Source organism: Stegodyphus dumicola, chromosome 8, assembly GCF_044657685.1.
Source record: "Stegodyphus dumicola isolate Sdum_Otavi_A_Nest chromosome 8, ASM4465768v1".
In the NCBI taxonomy this organism is placed as follows: Eukaryota; Metazoa; Arthropoda; class Arachnida; order Araneae; family Eresidae; genus Stegodyphus; species Stegodyphus dumicola.
The window spans coordinates 190,605,359-190,632,850 of NC_140775.1; the positions used below are offsets into that span (position 1 = coordinate 190,605,359).

At 31.2% G+C, this 27,492-nt stretch overlaps 1 protein-coding gene across 1 annotated transcript; it reads left to right on the forward strand.

Moving 5' to 3' along the window:
- LOC118184812 (uncharacterized) lies at nt 1–27,492 on the forward strand. Its single transcript, XM_035354538.2, has 5 exons — nt 1–106; nt 6,997–7,288; nt 11,267–11,457; nt 19,987–20,405; nt 25,299–27,492. Exons 1-5 carry the CDS (start codon nt 75–77, stop codon nt 26,537–26,539), a joined length of 2,175 nt encoding a protein of 724 aa, XP_035210429.1. The 5' UTR covers nt 1–74; the 3' UTR covers nt 26,540–27,492.

Below are 27,492 nucleotides of genomic sequence, written 5' to 3' on the forward strand. Positions count from 1 at the left end.
ACAACTAAACAATATATATTTTGTGTCTAATTTTTGCGAAAACGCGCGAAACCCGAGTATGTAGTGGCTAAGTTATGCGTATTTTAAATAATGTTGAGGGTTTATTGTAAGTCCTATTTTTATGATTCTCTTATTTTCTTTTTTGTTACCATATCTTCTTTTGCTGCGCACAAAAGTACTGACGTATTTTGTCAATTCAAAGGGCGAAATAAACCAGCCGAAAGTCCCTGGAAGTAAAATTCGCCTGAACCTGGAGTATGTGTTTAATAACCTGTTAAATGTCAGAAGTAGAATTAGGTTCAGGTAAAATGAAAGGGGAAAAAAATCCATTTACTAAGAATATTTTAATTGAATAGAATAACGAATCTATGGTGGTTCAATAAAATATGGTTTTTAATAAAAATATTTGTGATTTTAATCAAATATAATATGTAAACGAACATTTCTTAAATCGTGTTCTGGGAAAGCCTAGGATTCAAAAAGTGTTGCAATTACTGTGTGATTGTTGAGATAATATTATTGTTGAGTTATCTTTACTACATATACAATGATGAAATCAAAGAATTTCAATGAGATATATGAAAAAGTACAACCAAAACTTTCATAAGGCAATATTTTTAAAGCATATATTCGTAACTTAATACATAAGCATAGATTCGTGATAATACACAAACATGGATTTAATAAAATGTTTAATTTTAAAATAAAAGATTTCTTTGTAATTACAAATTGGAACCAACAGATTATATTCTGACTATATACTGTATATATTTGTGTTATGTCTGCAATTTTTAATTGAAGATTTTAAAGTAAATTTGGCTAATCTTTGGAATATGGTAACAGGTAGTTTGGCGACATTTTGGTAAAGCGATAAAGGTTACTAGCTAGGACTTTAGCAGTGTACATGGATAAAGTCAAGAGTGTGCGCAATGCCATTTTTGTGCAATTCTGGGATGTTTTTTTAAGTGAAAATAGGTTGACGTGTACATGGATACCATGTATGTGCAATTCTTAAAAACGCAGCAAGCAGTTTGCGATTCTGCACTTTCTCCCAATTTGGCACCCAATCTTCGTCGTGATTAAGCACTAAGTTCCATAAAAGTTCTAGCATAAGTGTAATTCGGCTAGCAGATTCTTGGAAATAAATGTTGAGTAAAAAAAAAAAAAAAAAAAATGCCTTTACTTCGTGAAAACAAAACGTGACGTCCAAACAAAAACTAGCAGGTTGCTGTAGCAGGGTTGGTCACCAAAAAATCGCTGAGTTACCATAATCCAAAGATTAAATATAAATTTCTAAATGTGGCCATTATATGGGTCATACAAGGTCTTAAATTCATAAGTCATTGGCCATGATTCCACTGCCTACCCGTCAAATGTTGAAAGTTACATGCAGGAATTTGTTAGTTCAAAAAAAAAAAAAAAAATTATATTTACTGTACACCTGCTTTCTTTTGTTAAGAAATATTCTCCATTCCTAGACTTCATGAGAAGAGGGAGGTAATTTTTCTATTTATTTTAGTTATTTTTTGGACTGTAGGTCCTGATATCAGATCATTCAGATTTTGAATTTGAAAATTAAAAATTCAATTCCGGTGAACCCCCCCCCCCAAAAAAAAGTACAATTCTGTTAAGCTGACTGATGAAATTTAACTAGCATTTTTCATGTACCAAAAACTCAGTTTAAAATATGCTTAAGATTTACATATAGTGCTGTTCTGACATATGTATTTTTGACATTAAATCGGACTTTTTCTGAAATGACATGCTGATTTTTCTACACATTTTGATTCTACATCTCAAACTACGACTACAAGCAAAATTTTGTAGAAACCGCCCTAGCATGTTTTTAAAAAAATTAGCAGTCAAAATTTTACTATCTTGCAATGTAATTTAATTTTGCATATATTTAATATCATCTTTAAGCTACTTAACTCCCTTTTTCATAATTCCAAATTTAGTTTTAATCCAGATAAAATTCCTATATTTTTTTCAGATTTATTTAAAAAATTTGCATTTTTAAATAATTTTTATAAATTTTCGAAAAACATTTTTAATTGTAACCTATAAAAATTTTACCATCATCTTAACCTTCTGAGCGTTGTGGGTTTAGCCTTGAAATTTCAAAGTTCCTCAAAATGTCATGAATAAGTGATATTTTCTTGATTTTAATTAAAAAATGACTCTTTCATTTTGTACCTTGATTCCTTTTCTTCCAATATACATCGAAACTGAAATCAGATACATTAAAAGCTAGCAGAATTTTTCATGTATAATGAATGTGGAAGGCAACCTTCTGTACGGAATTTTCCGGCCTTAACGCTGAGAGTGTTAAAGTAGATCTATTTCTTGGCATATCAGCCAAAAATTAGAATTTGTTATTCAGAATTTATGAAGATATCTGGGAATTTATGTATTTGTGCATTTTGAAATTTGGTATATTTATTATGAGCAATAATAATGCCAAATGTGATTTATGCACTTAGCTACCATCTTCAGTGAATTACAACAGGGATTTTGAACTTCGATACCCAGAAATTCCGGGGATCCTCATTCAAAAGGAAGTAGGAATAATAATGAATTATTTATTTTGATCTGGGTAATTTTGTTTGCTTTAAAAGCAGAAAACGCAAGGTCAGTGTGTGTGGTGAAAACTTTTCCTTTCTTTCTCCAAAGGCAGTGAGTGATAATGCGTGAAAAGGGGGGGGAACTTCTTTTTTGTTCTTTCCTTATTGCGAGTTATGACTCATTCCCCCGGTTCTCGGACATTCTCTTCTGGATTCTTTTCCGCAAGTAGGCGCGGCAGAAAAAAAGGGAGAGACTTCATTCGACCAGATGTGCGATCACGCGACTCTGGGTTCAAAGGTCTTATCTCTCCTGGCGTGGTACCAATAAGTAGAGAAGGGGGATTTTTTGCCGTATTAGCTATTTGTCATTGATCCCTTCTCAACTTTTTTTTCTCCGCTGTGTAAAATTTTCGTTTCATTTATTGATGCACATGTAAATTTTTCGTTTGGTTTATTGAAATATTTTTTTATTTATGTACGCAAGAGAATTTCACTATGAAATTTCTCGATATAAATAGTGATATTATACAATTAGAAGAAGGTGTCCGGAATGCATTTAGGTGGAATTGGATTGAACGAAGAGATGGTAATGGGGATACCATCGGCACATGGTGCAAGAAAATAAATGTTGCTGGACAAGCATATTGTGTTTTTTGTAACTCACTGCTGAAGTATGGTGGGGAAGGATTCAAGGCTTTCACAAATCATTCTAAAACTATGACGCACATAAAATATTCAAAGTGCATTAGACATTCAATGACTTTAAGTAATTATGCTAATTCAAAAAATACTGATGACTTACTGGAGACTGATGCTCGGCCATTGGATATAGTGACAAGAAAAGCACGCCAAGAGGTATTAATAACTTCGTTTATCGCCGAGAATTCTCTTTCTTTCAATGTAGCTTCCAATTTAATTGAACTCTGCAAACAGTTGAGCCACGATCAGACGGCACTAAACTCGTTGGAAATGTCCAGGACTACTGCATGTTATAAGATGAAATATGGGCTCGCAAAAAACATTAAGGAAAATATCGTTAAAACTTTAAAGGAGACTCCATTTTCTCTAAATTTGGAGGAAAGTACTAGCAATGCTCAAGAAAGTATACTGGCAATATTGGTGCAGTTTTATGACAACAATCAAAATAAAGTTGTAGTTCATCATTTTGCATCTCTAAAGATGGAATCTTGCAATTCAGAAGCTGTTTTTAAAGCAGTTGTTAATACTTTTGAAGATAATAATATTCCATGGGCAAACTTAATTAGTGTATTAATGGACTCGTGTAACACCATGCGTGGGAAAAAAAAAGGGTGTTAAAACCAGACTAAGATCAAACAAAGCACCCCACTTATTTTGATGGTGACACATGTCACACAGCTAATAACTGTGCAAAAAAATTTGCTTCATGTTTTGATACATACTTAGAAGATTTGTTTGATGACATCTATTTTGATATGAAAAGCTGCAGTAAAAGAGAAAATTTTTTCAAAATCTGTGAATCCCTTGCCATTAAAAAACTTAAGCCCTTGAAGAGACCAGACCATATGTGGGTGTACATTTTATGTGTTTTAGAAAGAATCAAAGATCTGTGGGATGCTCTTATTGCATTTTATTTTCACTACTTGGATAAAACTGATAAAGGGGATTATTTTTCTTATGTTGAAACTGTATACAATAAAAGAAATATTTCTGCAGCTCAGAAAAAAATTGTTGAAGGGGAGTATTCTTGCTTGCATTCCCAACAAATCCAGAATTCCATCTACCTAGCAAAGTAATATTTACTGGTGCAGAAGCTTCTACTCTCCTGAAGAAATTATCAAAAAATCATCCAATAGCAAAAGAATTCCAAATTTCTCTGATGAAAGCTTATACTAATACAGCACAGCATATGAAACAGAAATTACCCCTTAAAAATTCATATCTAAATAGTTTTACAGCATTAGATCCAGAGCTGAGAGATAAAACCAGTACAATATTAGCTTTTGAAAAATTATCATCTTTTATGTCCCATATTTTTAGTGATAATGAAAAGTCAATAGTAGAAGCTAAAATAAGGTTATACCAGAGTGATATTGATATCCCCAAAGAAATGCTCTACACATCTGATGAGAGTGGAAATCAAGCCAAGTGTACAATTGATAAATATTGGTCTAAAGTTTTTAATTTAAAAGATGATTTCACAAATGATTATAAGTACCCTACATTGGCTAAATTGGTCAAAGCCTGCCTTAGCTGCTTCCATGGCACATTAGTGGAAAGTGCATTCAACTTAATGGATGTCACTGACTATAGAACCTCTCTTAAGATTGATTCCCTAGATGCAGTGCAGACTATTAAATATGATTTAATGGCTTCTAAAGAAACTTCATGTAAAAAATATGGCTCAAAAAATCCAATGACTGATCCAATTCACAAAGATCTCTTACTGAATATGAACAGAAGTTGGAAAACATATCAAGAGGACTTAAAAACATGTATTTCAGATGAGTCACCTATAAAAGTCTCTGAAAAACCTTCTACATGAGCAGAAAAGCAAACTGCTTCTACCTGTGCATGTGCAGTTCTCGAGGAAATTTCTTCAACTGTAAATGAGGAAAATAAAAGTCAACCTTCCTGCAATTATGAAGTTCACCACAAAAGAAAGACAAGCCCACAAACATCAGAAAATAATAAAAAAAAAAAAGCAGCAGAAATTAGATAATTTTTTTTAAAGAATTAATTCAGGTAATTTAAAATATTTACATAAAATGTAGTAGTTTATATGTTTGAAAATTTATGGTTATTAATTTTGCAAAAAAAAAGTAATTCATTGAACTTTTATAATTAGGTCATTCAATACTTCATAATTGTAATTTTTCATTTCTCTCCCCCCCCCTTCTCAAAACTCCAAAATGTCGGTAGTAAGTCCGTAAAAGTTTCAGGGGATTTTTTGGGGTCCCACAAACACCCCTAAATTTCTGAATAAACTTTTACTAAAGATTGTTCATATGGAATTTCTTTATCCTTATTTTTATTAACAATACATAATAAGTATTTAAGAATAATATATGAAGAAGTTATTTTTTAAATTTGTAGAAAATATTAATCAAAAGATTAAAGATTTTTTTTAAGAATAAATTTTTACTTCGCCATTTTATCATTTGCTACTTTACTTAATTTTATGACTTCTATTTTCCAACCCCAGTTTTGAGGAAGAGAGGAGAAATCCCTAAGGAGATGCGGAAGTCTCCCACCCCTCTCCCCTTCCACCAATCCACAGGAGAGGACTAAACAATATATCATAATTATTGTAAATAAAACTTGCTGTCTTCTGCTGCAGAAATATTTAACAGTGTCAAAATTTGCTAGATCATAAGGTTTTTATGTTCTTTTCTGTGTGTAGCAAATGCAGCAAATACTGGAGCAAATTGCCAACTGCTGGATAATTTGGAACTAGATAAAAGAATATTTATTCCGCGCATTCATGTAAAACTCCTGTGCTTGGGATACATTATTTTCCATTTAGTTTTCACTGACCGAGAATTTGGGCAGACAGTTTTTAAGATTTCTCAAATAAATAATGTTCCGAAAATTTAGTTATTGTATGTATGTTGTAAGAAATAAATGAACCATTTCAGTTTGGCAAGTGTATTACTTGGTGCCTTCTTTTATGCTAAATACCTAAAAAAATTCATACTCAAGCATATAGGTAAGGCAGTCAGTAATGATATGTCATAGCTGGCAAGTAAATTCAATTGTAATTGTAATTCAATTGTAATTCAAGTAAATTCAACTGTGAGTATTCTCGTGGATGGCAGGGAACATGTTAAAAAATTTCATTCTGATTGAATAATGGCTTAGGATGTTTAGTTTTTTTTTGGGGGGGTGAAAGGTCATAGATTGTATATTATCCTGCATTTATATACTGCTGTTAAGGTATATCTAATTCTTTTTGCTTATAATTCTTAATTACATTTTAATTCCATAAAAAATTATTTATTCTATATAGTAAATAGGTATCTTACCTAGCATTTGTTTTGTTGTATAGTGATTCTTATCATATTGTTACCTATATGTTTTACCACCAATCCTTGTATTCCATATCACAGATTATGTTCTTCTTACTACATAATATGAATATTAACAAGACATAGTGCACAATAAAAATTAAGCTTTATTTTGGAACTTCGCGCATACTCCCCGACAGCCGGCCTGTTTCGCTCTGCTCGCTACTCGTAAGAAACTTCTCCTCTAGGGTTGCCACACTTATCGAAGGGTGCAAGGCGTGCTCCTTATTACCATCACCACAGTTGTCTAAACCACTGCAAAAATTTCATTTAGTTGCTTGACTTAATTTTTCATGTACAAATGAAGCCTGTTTGAATGCTGACTTAATTCTTGAATAAAACAAAAGTTTTGTTTTCCATTAAATGCCATCTGTTTATTTTTTTAGGTTTAAAGAATTGTTGATGGATTCTGATAATATGTGTGCTGATAAAGATGGTTTTATTCCTGAGACTATAGATTCATCTAAGAAATGTCAAGTAGATGATTGTAGTTCTTTTCATTCGAATTCAACCGAGTTGCCTATGGATTCATGGATAGGTGAAAGTGATGTTCTAGCTCTAAAGTTTGAGCATGACAACGTTAATTCGGATCTAGAATCTGAACTCAAGAAAGCAGAAATCGAACTTCTTGCAGAACTTGAGAAAGTTGAACTGGAAGAAAAGCAGAGGAAGGAAGAAGTATTGTATAACTTTTTACTTTTTCAATACTAAATTTTCATATATTTATTTTATTTTGTTAGAAACACAAATATATATAAGCTGCAGTTGGAAGAGCAAAACTTTCCATTTATGAGATTCCTGAGTGCTCTTCTGTTATCAGGAAGTGTACGTATGTATGCATATGTATTGTGCGTGCATATATATGTGTGTGCACACAAAGATATTATATGTATGTACATACATAAATGCATACATGAACATGCCAGTCTATCCATACATAATGGATACATACATTTCTGATTCTGATAACAGAACAAATTTCACGATGGCTAAATGTTGTCACTCCTCTTTTACTTAATCGAAAACTTGGTGATGGTGCAATAAATGTGACCGAAGCGACCCCATTGACAGTGATTACGGAAGATAACCTTTCAAGTGATTGGGAAACTTTATATGTTTTCTTCAGTTCAGGTGTTTCAGCAAGATCTGTTTCCCCAGAATGTGATTCTCGGAAAAAAAGTCAGACAAAATATAAGTTGCATGGTTGGTAAATCTTACAAAACTTTTAAAATCGTCATGTTTTTCTGAGAATTTGATTAAAAAACAGTTTGGTTTGTTTGATTATGTCAAAGCATGCTAATGCTATTTGCTTGAGGAGAAGGATGCTTTTGTGGATAATTTTCTAAAGGAAACTAGCTCATATCAATGTTGCACATGGGAAAAACCATAAAAACACCTATGCAGTTGGCCCATCACTTTAATTTGCAAAAAACTGGATTTGAATTCAAATTTAATAAAGTGTTTTTAGTACAGCTATCAAAAGTTTTAATATTTAACACTTGCAAACAAATTTAAGTAAATTTATAAATGCTGATTTGGATTGTTTATTACATTTTCTCCTTTATTAATTAAAGTAGTTATTTTACCAGGAGTTTAATTTACTTTCTCAAACTGCAAAAAATTTTATAACCTCGTTTGTTTATTTAAATTTAGCTGTAAAACTATGTAAAACTTACCCACCTGATGCAACAAACATTACACTGACTGGTCTAAAAAAATGCAGTGAGGACTGATCACTTTTCTGGTATTTTTGCAGCATAGTGTAGACATTTCGACAAATTGAAGATGTTATGGAAACATGCTGACGTAATGGCTTTTAGACATAATCATTATTTATTGCATTTTTCTTACAAATTTCAAAACTGCTACTTGGGAAGATAACAATGGGTATTATAAGATTTTTTTACTTTATTAGTAAATTTCAGAATTAAGGTATTCATAATAAAAATATAAAATTTTATGTAAATAATTTCATATATGCATCTGAATGTGTAATTTATTTTTATGAGTAATTTTATATTTTCAAGAAATATGTAAAATATTATTATTAATATTTTGTTGCTTTCATTGTTTCACAAAATCAAAAGTTACCAATATTAATCCTGTGTATTTAGTCTAATGTAGAGAATAATTAGAATTTTAAACTTTCTGTTATTCAAATATGTTACACCATTTGGCTTGCCTACTAATTCATTGTATTAATTTTTTACTAACATTAATCTGTAATGTAATAATTAATATGTAACATTAATGTGTTCATTCTCTATATTCAGTACTGTGTTTTTCATGACATCCTTTAAAAAAAAAAAGTATTTAGTTCACATTTAAGATATAAAGAGGAACTTGAGAAAAATCCTGTTGCAAAGGTGAAGATTTAATCAACAATATGAATTGAAATTTTAAAATATGTATATTATATAAGACTTACATTATGCATTTTTTTTTTTTTTTTTTTTTTTTTTTAAGCTGAGTTAAATAATGTAATGGGAAAAAGGCTGAAACCATTTTAAAAATATCAAAACACAAACACTTTCTTTCAGTTAATATTATTATTATTCAGTAAATAAAACTTCCTTTTAGATTATGTAAGTATTTTAGTATCTTCAGCTGAGATAATTGATTGGGATAGTAAATTTGTCTTTTAATAAATCATATGTAGACTTTCCCCCCCCCATCATTGGTTTAAATGCAGTGCAAAACTTGCTGATTTTGATGCTACGTTAACTTTTTAATTAAATTTCTGATGTTATTTATAGCTAAGTATTAAAAAATCTGAAAATTTTTTGCTATATATCAGTTTTCTGATCACATAATTTCATTTGAAAATTAGTACTTGTCACCAAAATTCTGATGTGCTTTTATCGCATTTAAAATGTGTTTTCACATCATCATTTTTGTAATGTTCTGTTTTATTAAAGTAAACATATTATTATGTAAAAAATCCCATATGTAATCTGAATTGCTAATAAATATTTTCCAAAAGAAAAGCTTAAAAAATAATGTGAAATATAAAACTTTATATATCTATAAGTATTATTCTTTTAACTCTTAGTATATTCCATTGTAATTCATGCATTCCATTGTAAATATTAAATTATAAAAATTTAATATTTTTTATATTTTAATAAACAAATGTGTAGCAGTACTATTTTTATATACAAAAGTTTTAACTAAGTAATATTTTACTAATTTTCTAAAATTAAGCAAAGCATAATCACACATTGATATTAGTTTATAAAAAGCTGTATGCATTTTGAAAAAACTACCAGATCCCTCTGAAATGCAAATAAAATTTCTGTAAAATTAATATTGATTTAATCCCCTGAGCACCTTTTTTAACCTCTTTCTTAATTTTAACTGAAAACTGTAGTGAATATATTCTGCTGCATTCATATTGGGGGGGGGGGAGAATTTTCAGACATATTTACTAGAAGTAGCAGAAATAATTCAGCTCAATGTAACCGAGTTAACTCAGTTTAATGCATTAAGAGGTTAACTTAATTTTTTAATTATTAATTTTAACTTATTAATTTTTTAATATTCAAAACAGTCTTTATTATGCACAGGACTATAATTTTAACTGAAAACTGTAGTGAATATATTCTGCTGCATTCATATTGGGGGGGGGGAGAATTTTCAGACATATTTACTAGAAGTAGCAGAAATAATTCAGTTCAATGTAACCGAGTTAACTCAGTTTAATGCATTAAGAGGTTAACTTAATTATTAATTTTTTAATATTCAAAACAGTCTTTATTATGCACAGGACTACAGTATGATACAAATCACAGTACAGTTGAGTATAGAATTTCTGTGCTTAACTGCTATGTCTATAATTTCTATGTTTAATATTTAATTTCATTGTGATTGGTTTAAGGACTGTCAGATAAAAAGACACTGAATTTCTGAGCAAGATACCTTGATATAGGTATGTTATACTGCATTACCACCTTGTAAACATTCCATGCACGGAACCTAATGTTGAAGTCCTAATGTATGCAGAGTTGAATTGTACAAGTTAAGTGGTCAGAATAAAGCTGACCTTTAACATTTTATGCATTTCAGATGGTATCATTTTTCAGACTTTCTCAAATGCTTTAGATGAAAATATTTGTCAGTTTGGAGATTTACAGCCAAATGTTACCAAATTTAACAACAAAAATTAGTTTACGTAACCTGCTGCCACACTGGTGTTGTTTCTTAAATTTGATGAGATTGGCATTAAGTAGCTGTTAGGAGCACCTACAAAATTTTGACTAGTTTCAAAATTTTTGTTGAATAAATTGCAATTTGAGAGTTGCTAAACAGTAATTTTGACATATTATTAACATGAATAATAATTTGATTTAAATGCATAATCTTTGGGATAGTCGGATAGTTGAGACTTTCACTGTGTTGTTTTGATTCTACAATTTGCACTAATTTTGATTGGTTCAATTATTGCATATTTAAACTAATTATTGGTTTGCTATACTTTAAGTGACAACTAACAAAATGTTTATGCACTGAAGTTTGGTAATAATATGAGAAACTTTTTTAGTGAACAATATCTAAATTTATGTTTCTTTTGGTTGTACTTTTTCTGGATCATTTTTTTAATGTTTTAAAAATCTGTCAATCTCTCATAAAACAACTCAATATATTACCTTTTCACAGCATGAAGCTAAGTACAAAAGTCTTCTTGAGGAAGTTGAAAGACTGAAACAATCTGATTTACAAAAAGATGCAAAAATATCTGAGTTAACTGAACTGGCTAAATCTTTAAAAAGAAATTTGTGCTCATTATATAAAACAGCAAAATTTGAAATTGAAAGAAAAGACAGTCTGCTGCAGGAGGCACATAAACAGTAAGTATTTATCATATATAGAGATATAAAAATAAATATATGTATTAATAGCTTCTAAGTTTGATAATTATATTAAATTAGTTTTTAAGTTCAAATATAAATCTAGAATATTCAGTTAAAACTACTAGTCCCTTCAGATTATTTTAGTTAATATCCCTTTTAAAGGATAGAATTTTTTACATAAATATTATATTCTGTAAGCCTTCTTTATTATGACTTTATAGTACTGTGCCTTGGCAAGTATTCGAACTATGGATCATTTAACTGCTAGTTGAACAAGCTAACTATTTATACAATGAGAACATGAAAGTGCAATAATTACTTACACATGGAGGATAAGTTATTAGAGGAAAAATAATCATGTAGTTCAGTAGTAAAAAGTAGTAAATTCAGTGTACAAAATTTGTCAAAATGAGCAAAAAATTATTGCTGATTGCAGTTTTATTGCAACTTAGTTTAAATTTATCAGAACTGCATTATTAAAGCTGACACTGTAGAAGTTGTTATATGTGGAAGTTGGAATGCTTAATTCAAAGAATAGTGATAAGGTTTGGAACAGCATTTTTCCATGCTTCTTACAGAAGGGAAATAGAACCTACACATCATTCAGAAGGTAGCTAATGCAGAAAAGTTACAAATGCATCCTATAAAATCAAACTGAGAGTTTAAAGTTTAATTGATATGAGCAACCACTCTGACCACTTAAATTGTAATGATCTGCAACTTTGTCCACATATATATGAAATCTCGTATCTATAAAGATTTTTATAAACTGCCCATGAATAAATCTTATGTATTTCATCTTTTATAATTGAGAATTTCACTTTGTTGGTTGGTTTAAAAGATATTAGAAAACCATATGGCTTGAAACATTTGCAAATGAGATGGTTGAGTTTGTGAAGGTGTCTAAATAACAAAGTATATTTAACTAAATTGCATTGCCTAAAGTATAAATCTTTTATTATCTTTTTTCCCTGTAAATTTATCAAGAACACCCATTTTTTTATTATTCATGGTATAAATCTGTAGATGAATTTTGTAAAGAGAATTATTTTAATATCTTGCTCTTATTAAATTATTGTAAATTATTTTTCTTCTTTTAGTCTATTAATTATTTTCTGAGTTTTAATAAAAGCTTGTTTTATAAAAACTTTAACACATTTGGTGAGGATCACGCACTGGCGTGTGATTGACATTATTGTTGAAGAGCCCATCACGCTCTGGTGCGTAGTGTGGGGTGATGTCTCAGGTTCCAGTCACAAGCTGGCGCAGGAAAAGCAGCATCTCATTGTTTATTTTCATGTTCAATCAGCATTATGTTTTGAATATGTATGTTGGTAGTGGCATGAAGGTTAGAAACTAGTTATAAATGTATGTGAAAACATGATTTTGTGCAAAGATCATACATGAATAACATTTCAAAATATATTGTTACGGATTTGGTATTTAAATAGCTAATGTTAGTTGAATTGTAAATTAAATGGTTTTATTTCCCGCTCAGTGCAGCGCGTAACCAATATTAAAAGAAGAAAGCTAAGCTGGAAAATTGAAAATACAAGAGCATGTGCGTGGAACATTTAATAAATATCTCTTTTAGATTTCAAGAAAGTTCTCGCGCGAGATTTAAAAATCTTATAAAAAGGAGGAAAACCTCTCAATTCAGTTAGTGAGTGATTTTAGTTAGTTTGTTGTTGTTTTAAGAGTTTGTTTAGAAAACTGCTCTTGTTGATTGTAGCGAATTCGCAGATTAACTTTCTTTAGCTGTGTTGAATTAAGTTCTTTTGAACGTTATAAGGTTATAAACACTTGTGGGCATGCTGAAAAAAAAATAAAAAGGAAATTCCAAATGAATTCCAGCCATCAAAAACAAGAGAAGTCGGCAGTTCACTATTTGGTTTTGAAAAGGATATGACAATTGTTTCATATGCAACGAAAAAAATAAGTGTGTATTACTGCTCAGAACTTTATACGGTGATGACAAAATTGACCAGGAAATGAATAAACTTGACATAATCCTGGATTATAACAAATGTAAAGGCGGAGTTGAACCATAGACAACTTTGTAGTAATTTCACTGTCGCCCAAAAAACCAAGAGGTGAACAATGGCAATATTTTTTGCACTGCTAAACGTAGCAGGCATAAATTCGCAAGTGCTCTTGAACTTTGCCAAACCTGATGCAAACATCGAGTTTAGAAGATACTTTTTGAAAAACCTGGCTACATCTTTGATGAAACCACATCTTCAGAATCGTCTGAAAATGCTGTTTCTCCTGTCATAATCCAAAACTATTATTAGAAGGCTGGTAACAAGAGAAGCGGACAAGATGGCCGAAAGGGATGAGGAACCACCTGTAAAAAAGATCAAAGGACGCTGTACTGAGTGCAGTAGAATGAAGAATAATTACACTACCATAAAATGTTCTGTGTATTCTAAGTTTACCTGCAAAAATCATCTGGGCGAGACAGTACAACTTTGCAAACCCTACTGCAGTGAACAGGGACAATCTGAAGAGGATTAGAGTAGCAAAAGATTTTTAATTTTTTTCATTTGTGAAATTTATTATTTGTTGAACTTTTCTGTACAGAATATTTATAATTTGTAAATTTGATTTATGATCTTATAATTTTCATACAGAAAACAATACAGAATACTTTGTAACTTTAAATTACATTTCCAGTGCATTCCATTTTTTGAATTAATTAAAAATTCGGAATTTCCATCTTTACTGCTTTTTTCTCTGTTATTCTTCTTACATCATTTTTACCATGACGAATCACTTTATTAATGCCATGTATAAGATTAAATAGTTTCAAACACTAAGCAGAGGCTCGAAAAACGACCTGGCGTACTTCGTACGTCGCCCCTCTAAAATCGTACCATATGTCAGCCTCTCCAGCTGAGGGTTAAAGGCTTAGTAATCAATGTGTAGTACACATAATAATCTTTTATTATCTCTTTTAAATCATATTTATTATAATAAGTAAGATGAGATATGGGTACAATGTATTTCTATAACACAGCATTAACTGTTACCACAACTTCACATGACCAACAGTTAAAACTATGACGGCCATGTTAAAACTTTTTTAGTATTCAAACTTACAACCCTATTAAGCATTTCAAAGGAACCAACTATCCTATCTTTCCAAAATTAAATATTCTTTTTGAATCTATGAAATTTATCTGCACAAGTTAATATGTTTTCAAATGGTCTTTGCATCAAATAAAATTGATGCTGTGATCCCATTTCATCATATAAAATTTTTTAAAAAAATGCAACTAAAGTGATCTTCTTTTAACTGCTTTCACCATTTTTATAATGATATTAAACACTGACTTATTAAATTTAATTACTGATTTAAAGTTAACTGAGCTAAACTATATGGCATGACTAGACATACTGTCCTTCTCTTTCTCAATATTTTTTACTCTCTCCACTGTGAAATACCATGAACACTTGAATCTCATTACATCATGGATTTAAATCATCCACTAGGTCCCCTTTCATTGACTTCTATCTCCATTGATGACATAATTGTGCAGAAAGAAAAATTATTAGAAGAAATTAGGCATTATGATAATTTAGAAGTTCCATTTCAAGGATCCGATCTGGAAAGGTATACCTTTCTTCAATTAATTTTTCATATAAAAAATATTAATATTTTCCCCGATAACGAAGCAAGTTATCAGGCAGAAATGCAGTACCTTCCTAGCTATAAAATCAGTGTAAATCATTCTACTTCAAACACTGAACAAATCAACAATACTATGGGTGCCAGCAAACCTCCAAACACATGTCATTTTCAGTGATCATAAGCTACAATCCATCAATGAAAACATTGTAAAAGACCCTAAACTATTCAATGCAACCCCGCTTGGTGGTGTAGAAGTATTTTTCTTCGATTCTGTGGATAGTGGTACATATTTATGCTTTTATTTATTCAAGAATTTTTACTTTTTTTACTGTTTATTATGTGCATATTCTACAATTGTTTGCATATTTTGAAGGCCTAACTGGCTGGTGGATTGTATTTAAAAATTTTAGGTCATCGGTTCGAGCCTCGAGCCTTGAATTTTTCATTACTTAAGATTTTTCATCATTTTGCAACTTTTTTTCAGAATTTATTCTTATCATATAATATATCTCATGTACTTTCTCTAAAAGGAATTGCTTAAATCTGATTACAGCTGCATTTCTGATTTCACTAGTAATACCTAGATATTGCGCCTATGCCCGGACAAAAAAAATTTTTGAACTGTGTATCGGAAATTCTAAAGATAAACTCTTTTTAAATATTTCGTGTTATTGCTAATGAAATTAATTTAAATTGCTTTAAATGCGAAGAACACAATATTTAATAAATAAAGGTAACACAAAACTGAAAGCTTTCAGACTTTTTTCCTCCACATAGAATATTTTTTTCTAACTAAATTTAAAGAATTAGAGAAGTTACCTGTATTGTTGGGCCACCTTACCTAATGATTTAGCACCCATACTTCCGTTTATTTTTTATTTAGAGCTGCAAAGAAAAATCATAATTGCTGCAAGTTTTGGAATTCAAACGAATTAACAACAGTCTGTAACATAACCAAAAAGTGCAGCTCAAATGTGCCGAGTTCTGTTTTCTTGCATATCTGCATGCTGATTTTGGATTTATGTAATTTAGTACAGGAAATAGTTATTGTGAACCTTATATATAACTTCAGATTACAAGAAACTCTTCAAAACTCAGCTCTCACACTTTATCTTGATAGTCATAAACTGTGTTGGCAGCGAACTGTAACTAGAAGTGGGCATAAAATATTCGATTTATCTTAGTTTTCACACTCATATGTCTTTTTTAATTTATTTCACTTTTGTTTTCAGCTCTCATCCTTTTTCTCAAGAGTAACATGTTATTCCATCTTTTTTGCTCTTAAATTTCTTATTTATTACAATAAGACTAAAATATAAAAGTAATGATGCTCCATGTGCTTGAAACTACTATGCTATTAGTGCTAAGAAAATTGAGGATTGTTGTCTTGGTCTTCCTTCAAAACTGTGTAATATGGTTGATAGAATAAGAACTGCATTTCTTCATTTCTCATTCTTCTTTTGTTAATTAGTTAGAATGTTAAAGTTCCTTACTCAGTGTGCAATCAAGCAAATTTAAGCATAATTATGTATGTTACACAAAAATCCTATTTTATACAGCATTCAGTATTATCTGCAGTAAATCTCAGATTACTGAACTGCACTATTGTATGTTAACTCTGTGAAAATGTTTATAAAGTATAAGGGAGAGTATATTCTAATATACAATATATTTTACATTAATTTTCTTAGCAGTTCGGTATATGATGTGTTTCAACGTGCAGAATATCATTATTTTATTTCATTTTGTACTGTCTTACCATATAATTAAATTAATATATATATGTTATACAAAATCCTTTCATTATCCATAGTAAGTCTTGGAATGTATTGCCCATGGATATGGAAACTTTACTGTAGTTGCTCCTTCCAATATTAAAGTGAGGTTCAAGTAGATGATAAACATTATGTTATTTACAGGGCTGCCACGCTACTGGGGAAAGTCAGGGAAATAAAATATTTTAGTCAAAATCTGGAAAAATTGGGGAATTTCATATGGCGTTTACCAGAAAAGAAATTTTTGCACCAACATTGGAAGCAATCACCTTTTTTTTGGCAAATTGTGCATCGCATCATTGTCATTCAGGCAGTTGGCATAGAGCCAATTTTTGCAGCCCCATCAGATTGTCTTTTAGATAGGCAAAGCAAGTTCCTAGCATCTTTGTTTCCAGTAACCCCCTAAAGATGTCACGATATGCCAGATCTGCTCATGGTGTATGTCATCAAGCACTCGAAGGCAAAAAAACAGTGTAATAACAAATATCAAAAAAATATTTTTGGACAAAAGAAAAGCACAAGCACAGATAAACATTTTGGGGTATTAAAAAATAAATAAATAAATTGGGCAGAGATGTTTCTTCAATTGACTTACTAATTGCAGGCTTAAAACAAGAAATCTAGTTTTGTGCTGAATTTTTATTAATAGGTAGGTTGGGGCAAAAGTCATGGCAACTATTTTTTTTCTTGAAGACACCAGTCCGGTTGAAAAATGTGACATATACAGACGAAAGAACAAGGTCTTAACTACATGTGTGGACAATGAATAGCACTGAAATATCGTAACACACGAATTTATTATGGTAGTATACAGGGCAATATAGCCTTCACCGTGCAAAAGAATGATAACACAATACACATAAAGTTGACATGACAAACCTTAGCTTAAAGACCCATAATGTAGTCCTCTGCTGTCATCACACGCTGCCCACGATTTGGGAGGCGCTAAATACCATCAGCCTCAGCATTGCCGCACCATGTGTGAATCAGGTCATCTGTTGGTGCTCAGCATTAGCAGTGGCCTCTCGTGTTGCAAATCGTCTACCACGTATTGGTTCCTTAATCTCGGGAATGAGATCAAAGTCACAGGGCGAAAGGTCAGGAGAGCACGGTGGGTGTTCCAATTCTTCCCATCCCCAACGTCGGAGTAACTGCCATACATACTCTGCTTTATGTGGTCTTGCATTGTCGTGCAGAATTATTGCACTGTCCACAAGATCCGGACGTTTATCCCGAACGCCACTTCGTACCTGTGGCACGAGGAAGTCCCTGTAGTACTGTGCGGTCACTGTTTTGCCATGAGGAACGAAGTGGCAAACAATGACACCCCTGATGCCATACGCAACGATTACCATCAATTTGACTCGGATTCTGACGCTAGCTCATTACGCCATATCCTGTGGATGGTGCGTTTCTCGATGCCACTTGCCCTCTCTAACTCCATGAATGTCTATCGTCTGTCTTCATCCATGAGGTGCTCGATGATGGCACGTGCCAAGTCGGTCCGCACACTCACCTGTCGTTCCGAACGTTGCTCATCGCTGGTTGACACAGGTCCTTGCTGAAACTTTCCTACCCAACATGCTACTGTACGATATGGTAGGGCATTACTCCCAAGGGTTCTACTAATTCACTGTGACATTCCATCGCATTTCTCCCTCGGAGAATGACTATTTTGATGTAAGCGCGCTGCTCAATACAGGTTACTTCCATCTCTCACGGCACTCACCAACTGACTGATTTCAGAGCCCTCGCTACCACAGAGCCATCTGTTGTTTTGTATACACAGTATGCCTGCAGAACTTTCACACGTATACGTTTTGTGATCCGTTCACATATCTACAAGAAAAAAAATAGTTGCCATGACTTTTGCCCCAACCCTCGTATTTTTTATATTAATGTTTTGTTTAAATATGCTAAATGTCCTTTTTTCTCTTGAGTTCTAATAAAAAATTACATTTAATTTGTATTATACGTGCTTAAATGTTTTCATCAAAAATCTGTTGACTTTAGAAACAAAATTTTTTCCCCTCCCTCCCTCTCTCTCTCTCTCCCCCAGAATTTAGCAAGTGTTGTAATGTTACTGAGATGATTGTTTGGTAAATATATATTATTTAATAGGACATTATTTAATAACTGGCTCCCATTGCCAGTTTGTGGACAATAACTTCCATTCCAGAATTTATCTACATTACTTTTTAAAACAATAAAGCTGTCATTCATGATATAATTAAAAATTCATACATTGCACTGGAAAAAATCAATGAATTTCATTTCTGATTTTGTTTATTGCTTAGATGGAATGTATTGTAAGTATTTAATTTCTTTTGCAAATGAAAGTTATTGAGGAAAGTAACTCCTGTTATAGTCATAATAGTAATGCTTTGGAGATTATATGTGTGTGTGTCACATGTAATTGGCAATTTTTTGTGATTTCTAGTGGTAACCATAATTAATTTACCTTTAGCAGAGCCAACACACACTACATGGATACACTGAAATTTTCTGAAAACACACCTGAGAAACCTGGAAAAGTCAGGGAATTTCATTCTCCTGAGTGGCAATCCTATGTTTAACAGCTTCTTCAGGGGCTGATAGCAATTTAATAATCGCTTTGCCTGAACATCGCATGCAAGCCAGTATGAATATGAATAAAATGAAGTATGTAAGACATGTATGAAATAATTAGCGGTAAAATTTTGCTCAAGTTAAGGAAATTTTCTGGATTCTAACCCAAAATTATTCAGTTGAATATTTATATTAGAATTTGCTCCGAGACTCATTGCTGAAAGAAAAAAAAATGAAATATGTAATACATGCCATTGCTTACCTATCCATTATTTCAAATTTCTCTCTCCTTGCCCCCCCCCCAAATCCTTAGTTCATAATTCTTTCATTAATTAATAAAACAACTGAGCAATTTCACTTATTTTAAGATAAAGTTTTTGAAATATATATGGATAATTTAGAGGGTGAAACTTCTCTTGTGCTCATAGTTATCTGGATTATGAAAACAATTGCTTGGCCCAAATAAGCTTTTAATCTATTTTGTTACTTTTTCATTTATTTTAGCAGTTGCCAAATTCTAATGATTTTGATGTTATTTCTGTCTTTCAGGCTAGATAGAGTTTTGAATCAAAGTAGAAAAGTAAATGTACAGGCTGAAAGAAAATATTCTCATCCATGTGAAGCTTCTAATCTGAAAGAAAAGTCGTGTTCAAAAAATTCAAGTAATCATATAAATAAAAGTGAAGCTTCTGTTACAGTAGAAAATTCGTGTAACAGAAATTCGTCTAGTAATACAGATAAATTTGAAGGTAATAATCCCAAAAAAAATCCATGTCCAAAAAATTCGACTAGTCATAGTGATAAAACCAACAATAGAAAGTATGGAAGCCATCAAACGACAGTATCTATTGAAAGAGACTCAAGTTCAAGAAGTGATTACAGAAATCACACTAAGACTTCTACTTCAGAAGCAAAATCAAGTCATAGAGATACATATAATCATAGATCACATCATAGACACAATTCAGGTAAAACTGTGCTTTGGATTGTCTGAAAATGTATTATTAGATTTAGGCATTTTAAAAGTGTTATACAGTCAAAAGTCTTTAATCTGGACTCGTCAGGACTTCCGGATTATCGTTTTTTCCGGATTATAGATCATCAGTTTAAATCTGGTAAGATGGCATGCAGAAATTATAAAATTTAAAATAAGAAACCATAATTTATGAAATAAAGAGCAATTATGATCTAAACAGTATCAAAATTTACAAAAAAAAGCTTAATATTTATTTGTTTACTTTATTAAACATTTCTTTCAACACGCACATGCGTATAGCATGCATTACACATAGTCGAAATTAAAAAATTCCAACCAGAAAACTATTTGATGAGTATTTGTGATATTTATAATGACGAGGAAATTGATTTAAATTATATCGGAGTACATCGAGATGAAACACTAAATTTAGTGAGGAATTATAAGCCGAATAGAATAAAAACATCTGCCCTGAAGATGAGGATAGTGCTGACATATCAACTTCCAGTTCATTGCGCACCGCAATGTCCTTCCCCCCCCCCACACACACACACTGAGCAGCATGAAACTGATAAACAGATTTCGGAATGGTTAGAGAAATAAATCACCTCTTTGTCACTTTCTTCATGCCTCTATCCACTTTTTGTTTTAATGGGCATCGAAACATGCTTTCGCTTTGTAGATCCTTTGGCATCTCCAGAATTGGAAATTCTTTTTGACATAATCGAAAGTTCAAGCTTACTTTTTATAAAATTGCTCTAACAGTCTGCAAAAAATAATAAGCCGGATCCAATTCGAAGGTTAAGGAAAAATGCAATCTGCAACATTAACTGAAATAGATAATTAGATAATTTTAACAGCTTATACCATGCTTTATACATTAAATGTGCATGTGTAAAAGTATGCGCAATGCGTTTACGCATGCGCAGAAAGTTTGTAGCTTTGAGGTCTGGATTATGGACATCCGGATTAAAGACTTTTGACTGTAATTTGTTTTACCTCTAACGCTTTCTTTCTAGAAGTCAGTAAGTAGTGTCACACTCACTCTGATGTATAATGCTTTGATTGCCATTGCAAACTTCAGTATTGCGGTTTCGTGCGCAAAATAGATTTAACCATATTATATTAATCAAAACTTAATCAAATTATAATTAAAGTTTAATAAAAAATTAGACTGGAGAGTTTCATTATTTGGATCAGCAAACTGGGGTGAGGTTAGTGATCATCCAGCAAAGCCATGCTGAATTTATACTGAATTTATTTATATACAGTGAGAAATACATTTATTGTCTATTTTGTTAGAGAAACCAGCTCTTTGTGTGGAAGATTGATTTAAAGAATATCACAAAATAAAAAGATTATTTGCTTTATTTCTTTGAATAAATAAATAATATTGAAATTGAAAACCTGATTTAAAATTTTCTGTTCATTTTTCAATGTTGCACTGATACATAATTACCACCTTAATTGTTGCAGCAGCTTTTAATTTTAATACTAAAAATTTCAAAAATTGTAGTTTGTTTCAGCAATAGAAAATGACAAAGAAATTAATGAGGATGTATGTTACTTTTTGAGAGTGTAATCTTGGCTTATTGGTATAATAATGGATTATTACAAATGCTGATATTTTAAAGTGGAATTTGAAACCTTTGGCACAAAAATTTAACCAGCAAACTACACTTATTCTTGAGTATTAGTGGGCTCAGCTATTGCAAATTTGACTTCTTAATCCCAACATGCATGCATAGGACATTGAGATTTTCATTTATAGTGAGTTCTCAGCTTCGGTCTTAGTGAACCAAAATACTAAAATTCTAGAAAAAAGATATGCAGAGCTATGATTTACCTCAAAAGAAACCTTCTGAAAACAGCATTGTAATTTTCTTTGTGTTCATGAAATGTGTTGAAGGACAAAGGCGGGTTATTTGAATTCTTTTATCTCTTCCTGGTGGTTGGGACACATTCAGTACATAAATATGGCTGAAAGGTATTAGGTGTTGTGGAGATTTAAAATTTGCTACTTAATTGTTCCTCTCTGATTGAACAGTTGACTAAATGGCTTCAGTATATAAAAAGTTAGCCTCTACAGCCCATGTGAAATGGTTAGTGAAAAATGTTTTGTAGTACCTGCTCACCAGGCTGGTATATTTCTGCCAATATAACCAATTAAAACTAGCAAACAACTTTATGTAGAAAACAGTAGCTCATAACATGTGCTATTTTCATGCTGATTAAATGCAAAATTAATTTTATTTACTAAATTTAATGAATGTGTGTCATATACATATTTTTTAGTTATCCTGTTTTCTTGTTCATTGTACACTTTGGTTTTTATGAACTTACCGATATAGTGAAATGAATAGGATCTGTATGACAATGAACAGAGAAAATAAACATATTTCTTATCATTATATCACAACTGAAACACTGCAACTAGAACAAACTGCACCACTGGAGAACTTCTTGACTAGGAACATAAGGAAAATTTTCTTGTGGTAAGGACGAGGGTTTGTACTTGCTGCAAATATAAAAAATGTATTGAAGAAATTGAAATCAGGTATGATATGCTCAGTGACAGTATCATGCACTATTTCAAGATCATCCTGAAGAAGAGTAGTAATATTTTGGATAAGTTCTTAAAATTTAGAACTCTCTGAAATTCAGCAGCTAAACCAATAAAATGTGAGACTGTATACATACATATAAAGATATTTTTTACAACTGGTAAATTCTTGGTAAATTTCCATCAATGATGATATTTTTAGTATTCTGTAACTTTTTTTCTCAAAATAACCTATGGGAAATGGTATCCTGTGAAAAAGTGAACTATTTCATTGCAGAATTGATCATCTTCGTTATGTAAAACACAACTGTATTTAATGTTTGTTGTCTCTAAATTAACTCCAAATGCTAAATTTGTTTATTCTCTAGAAACAAATTTAATGCTGTAGATGGTTATTATTATTTTGTATATTGACACTACAGAGCTGCCAACTGTCCCAGTTTTTTATTTCTCTTTCATTAAATCTTCAAATGCCCCAGTTTTTCATTTGTCTAAATTTAGACTGTCTCTTTCAAATTTATTATTAAAGAAGACTTATTGATCTCAAAGCATTGATAAAAAATTAAATGCTATGAAAATTTTAAGGGAAAAAAAATAAAACTTGGGATTCTGTCACATTACTATCTCTTAACAAAATTTAATGCTGGACTAGTCCTTTTTTTGGAATAATTTTTTCTAATTTTTATTCAACTTCATTTGTTTTTAATTCATTATAGAGCAGTTTCTGAAGCTTTAACTAATATTTAATAATACAGTCAAAAGTCGTTATAATTCGGACACCCATAATCTGGAATGATCTATAATCCGGACCTTAAAGCTACAAACTTTCTGCGCATACGTCGCTTTGACGCATACGCGTAAGACCTTTACGGCCTCACATATGCGTGTGCGCATGCGCGTTTAATGTATAACGGACGCTATAAGCTAAGCTAAAATTATCTAATTCAGTTAATGTTGCAGATTGCGTTGTTCCTTAATCTTCTAATTGGATCCTGCTTATTATTTTTTGCAAACTGTTAGAGCAATTTTATAAAAGTAAGCTTTAACTTTCGATTATGTCAAATAGAATTTCCGATGTATATTTACTAATATGTAAAGGATCCACAAAGTGAAAGTATGTTTGGAATTCCATTAAACAGAAAGTGGAATTGCTGCAAAAAATGGATAAAGGCATATCCTTTGATTATCTAACCATTCCGAAATCTGTTTATCAGTTTCATGCTGCTCTGTGTGTGGGGGGGGGGCATCGCAGCACGCAATGAATTGGAAGTTGATCTGTCAGCACTATCCTTATCTTCAGGGCAGATGATTTTATTTTATTTTGCTTATAATTCCTTACTAAATGTAGTATTTCATCTCGATGTACTCAGTCTTTGATATGATTTAAATCATATTCCTCGTCATTATAATTCGCTTCCGATAGTGAAGAAAGTGACACAGAGGTTATTGAAAATGAAAAAGTTTCGATTGACAAATTAGTCGGTATTCTCGACACAGCAATTATAGGACTTGAACAATTATAGGCAGAACTTTGTAACTGAACAAGAAATTATGTCTGTTTATAGAATTAAAGAGAAAGTATTATCACATAAAACAAAGCAACTTAAACAACTTACATTGAAAGAAATGTTTAATAAAATAAACAAATAAATATTAAGTTTTTTTTTTTTTTTTTTTTTTTTTTTTTTTGTAAACTTTGATACCATTTAGATCATAATTGCTCTTTATTTCATAAATTACGGTTTCATATTTTTAATTTTATAATTTCTGCATGCCATCTTACCAAATTTAAACTGATGATCTATAATCCGGAATGGCCGAAGTCCCGACGAGTCCGGATTAACGACTTTTGACTGTATTAGTATTTAATTTTGCTTTACATTTTTAAATGGTGTACATGATTATATGCACGTTAATTGCTATTTTTTTAAAGCACTTTGATAAATGAAAGCTTTTTTTTTACTTTACTTATCAATATCAAGTTTTAAGAAAATGGCAAAATCAAATGAATTTAGCCAAAAAACATGGAAGTAAAATAAAAATTTAGAATATTAAATTAAATAAAGCTATTATTTATCAGAATATATTATATCAGGTAATAATATTATCTGTTTAATAATTTGAAAAATGCATTGTAAAGAGATCTGAAGTCAAATTTGTCAGTTTGGAATCATTTTGAAGTTGCATTGCAGTGCTATGTAAAAATCTTTGAGTTTTTCATATTTGAAGGTTGGCAGCTATTACAGTGCAAGATATTGTGATCAATTATACTTTGTTTTGTCATTTATTTTATTTTATTTGTTGTTGTTGTTTTTATAACAGATTCAAGAAAGGATACCAAACATGAAAATGCAGAGAAAAGGAAAGATCATCACCATAAAAGCTCTACACAGCCAACTCACTCAGATAATAATATTTCTTCTCTTCAAGATAAACAAAGAGACTCAAAATGTGATGAAAGAAAACTTCATGGTGAGAAAGATCATTCCTCTAGTCAAAATTCAAGACATAATCTTGGAAAACAGACTTTACAAAAAGATATTTCTAAGTCAGCTCAAGTGCATATAAATGAAACGGCTCAGAAGACGACAAAATGTAAAATTCAGAGAAGTAGTACTGAAAAACTAGCATCAGTATGTGCTTCTAGAAAACGTTCCTCATCACAGAATCCATCCTCTCATCAAGATTCTAGACATAGTTCTGAAAAACAGACTTTTCAGAAGGATATGTCTGAACCAGCTCAATCTCATATGAATGAAATTTCTGAGAAGATAATGTGTGAAACTAAAGGAAAAAGTTCTGAAAAATTAACACTAGCATGTACTTCTAGGAAATGTTCTTCATCAAGGAATGCATCTCCTGGTAGAGATGCTAGACATCATTCTGAAAAGCATACTTTTCAGAAGAATATATCTGAATCAGCTCAGGTTCTAATGAATGAAATTTCTCTGAAGACAGCAGAATCTAGTATTGAAATTCAGGAAAAAAGTTCTGAAAAACTAGAACTCGCATGTACTTCTAGAAAACGCTCTTTATCAAGAAATGCATCTGTACAAACCAATGAACTGGATGGTACTTCCAGAGACTTAACAGAAACCAACAGTTTATTTTATAATATTTTGCCTAATACTCTGAAAGATTCATTTAATGAATATGAACAAAAACAAATAACTACTTTAAATAAATTAAAACAATCATTTGTAAACTATTACATCGAGAGTCAAGACAGATCTAAAAGATCACGGACTTCTTTTAAATTTCCTTGCGATTTTACTGCTGATACTTTAGGAGTATCTTCTTCAGAACAATTCAGAAGTCCATTCCCAGAAATCGGATATATGCCAAAAGCCGATGATATTTTTCCAGACAATATTGGCAACCAAATTGGGCAAACAAACGCTGTAGGTGAATCAACAAAGACTAAGATGAAAATTGTAACAAAAAGTGAAATTTTGGAAAAATCGAAGGAAGATATACTTAAATTATATCACTATCAAAATTCAAAAGTACCTTTTTTGGTCAAAAGAAAGTTTGGACTTTTAAATAATAGTAAGAAAAATTAAAAGCAAGAAATTGTTGAAGCATTATCCATTAAAAATGGGATATTTATGTGTGTGTGTGTTTATATATATGTATATATTTATAGTCGACCAAAGTCGAAAGAAAAAAAAAGGCGATATTAAATTTATTTATTTATTCTTTATTTATTATCATCACTTGTTGCAAGAAAATGAACTTTTGTGACATTTTGAATAGTACAATATTTTCTTATTTCTGCATTTGCAGTGATTTGTTGCACACTATGTATCATTGTCAACTGTAGCCTTGATTGTCTATTAATGATTAGGAAGATGTGATGGTTCGTAGGGATTTTTCTTCACCATCTACGGATTCCTGTGTGGGCAGTTTCTCATGCAGAATAGAGAACTTGCTTCTGAAATAACATGTAGAATGCTTCTCGAAATTCATGACAAATGCAAGAATGTTTCTTGGATCATCCTGATCACTGTCAACATCCGGTGTATGAATACATACATTATCTCCAACTTTTACTAGTCTTGTGAATTTTTAAACATTGTAAAGTTTGAGTGTAACTGATACTGTATATATGTAAGGAATGCAAGTATTCAGAAGAAGCACATGTGTCAGATAAGAAGGATGACCTCTCATGAAAAGCAGCAGAAGAATGTCGTCATTGTCATCACAATGTGAATCTTTTTTGTTACCACAGACATATCACTATCAAATCGGAAGTGATACAAGTGCCGTGTAATGAACCATTTTAAATCAGCATATCAAATTTTGGCCAGTTTGTGAAATGGCTAACTAAAGTCTAAAAAAATAACTAAGTCATTTCCAATAATTAGAATAACTGGTCATACTTTGAGCTTTGACCATAACATATATGTATATATAAAATTTTCTTGTAATAATGAAACCTAATTAATGAATTATATGTAATTAAAGAAAATTGTCTTATGAGTATGAAAACTAATAAAATATAATAATTTAATAA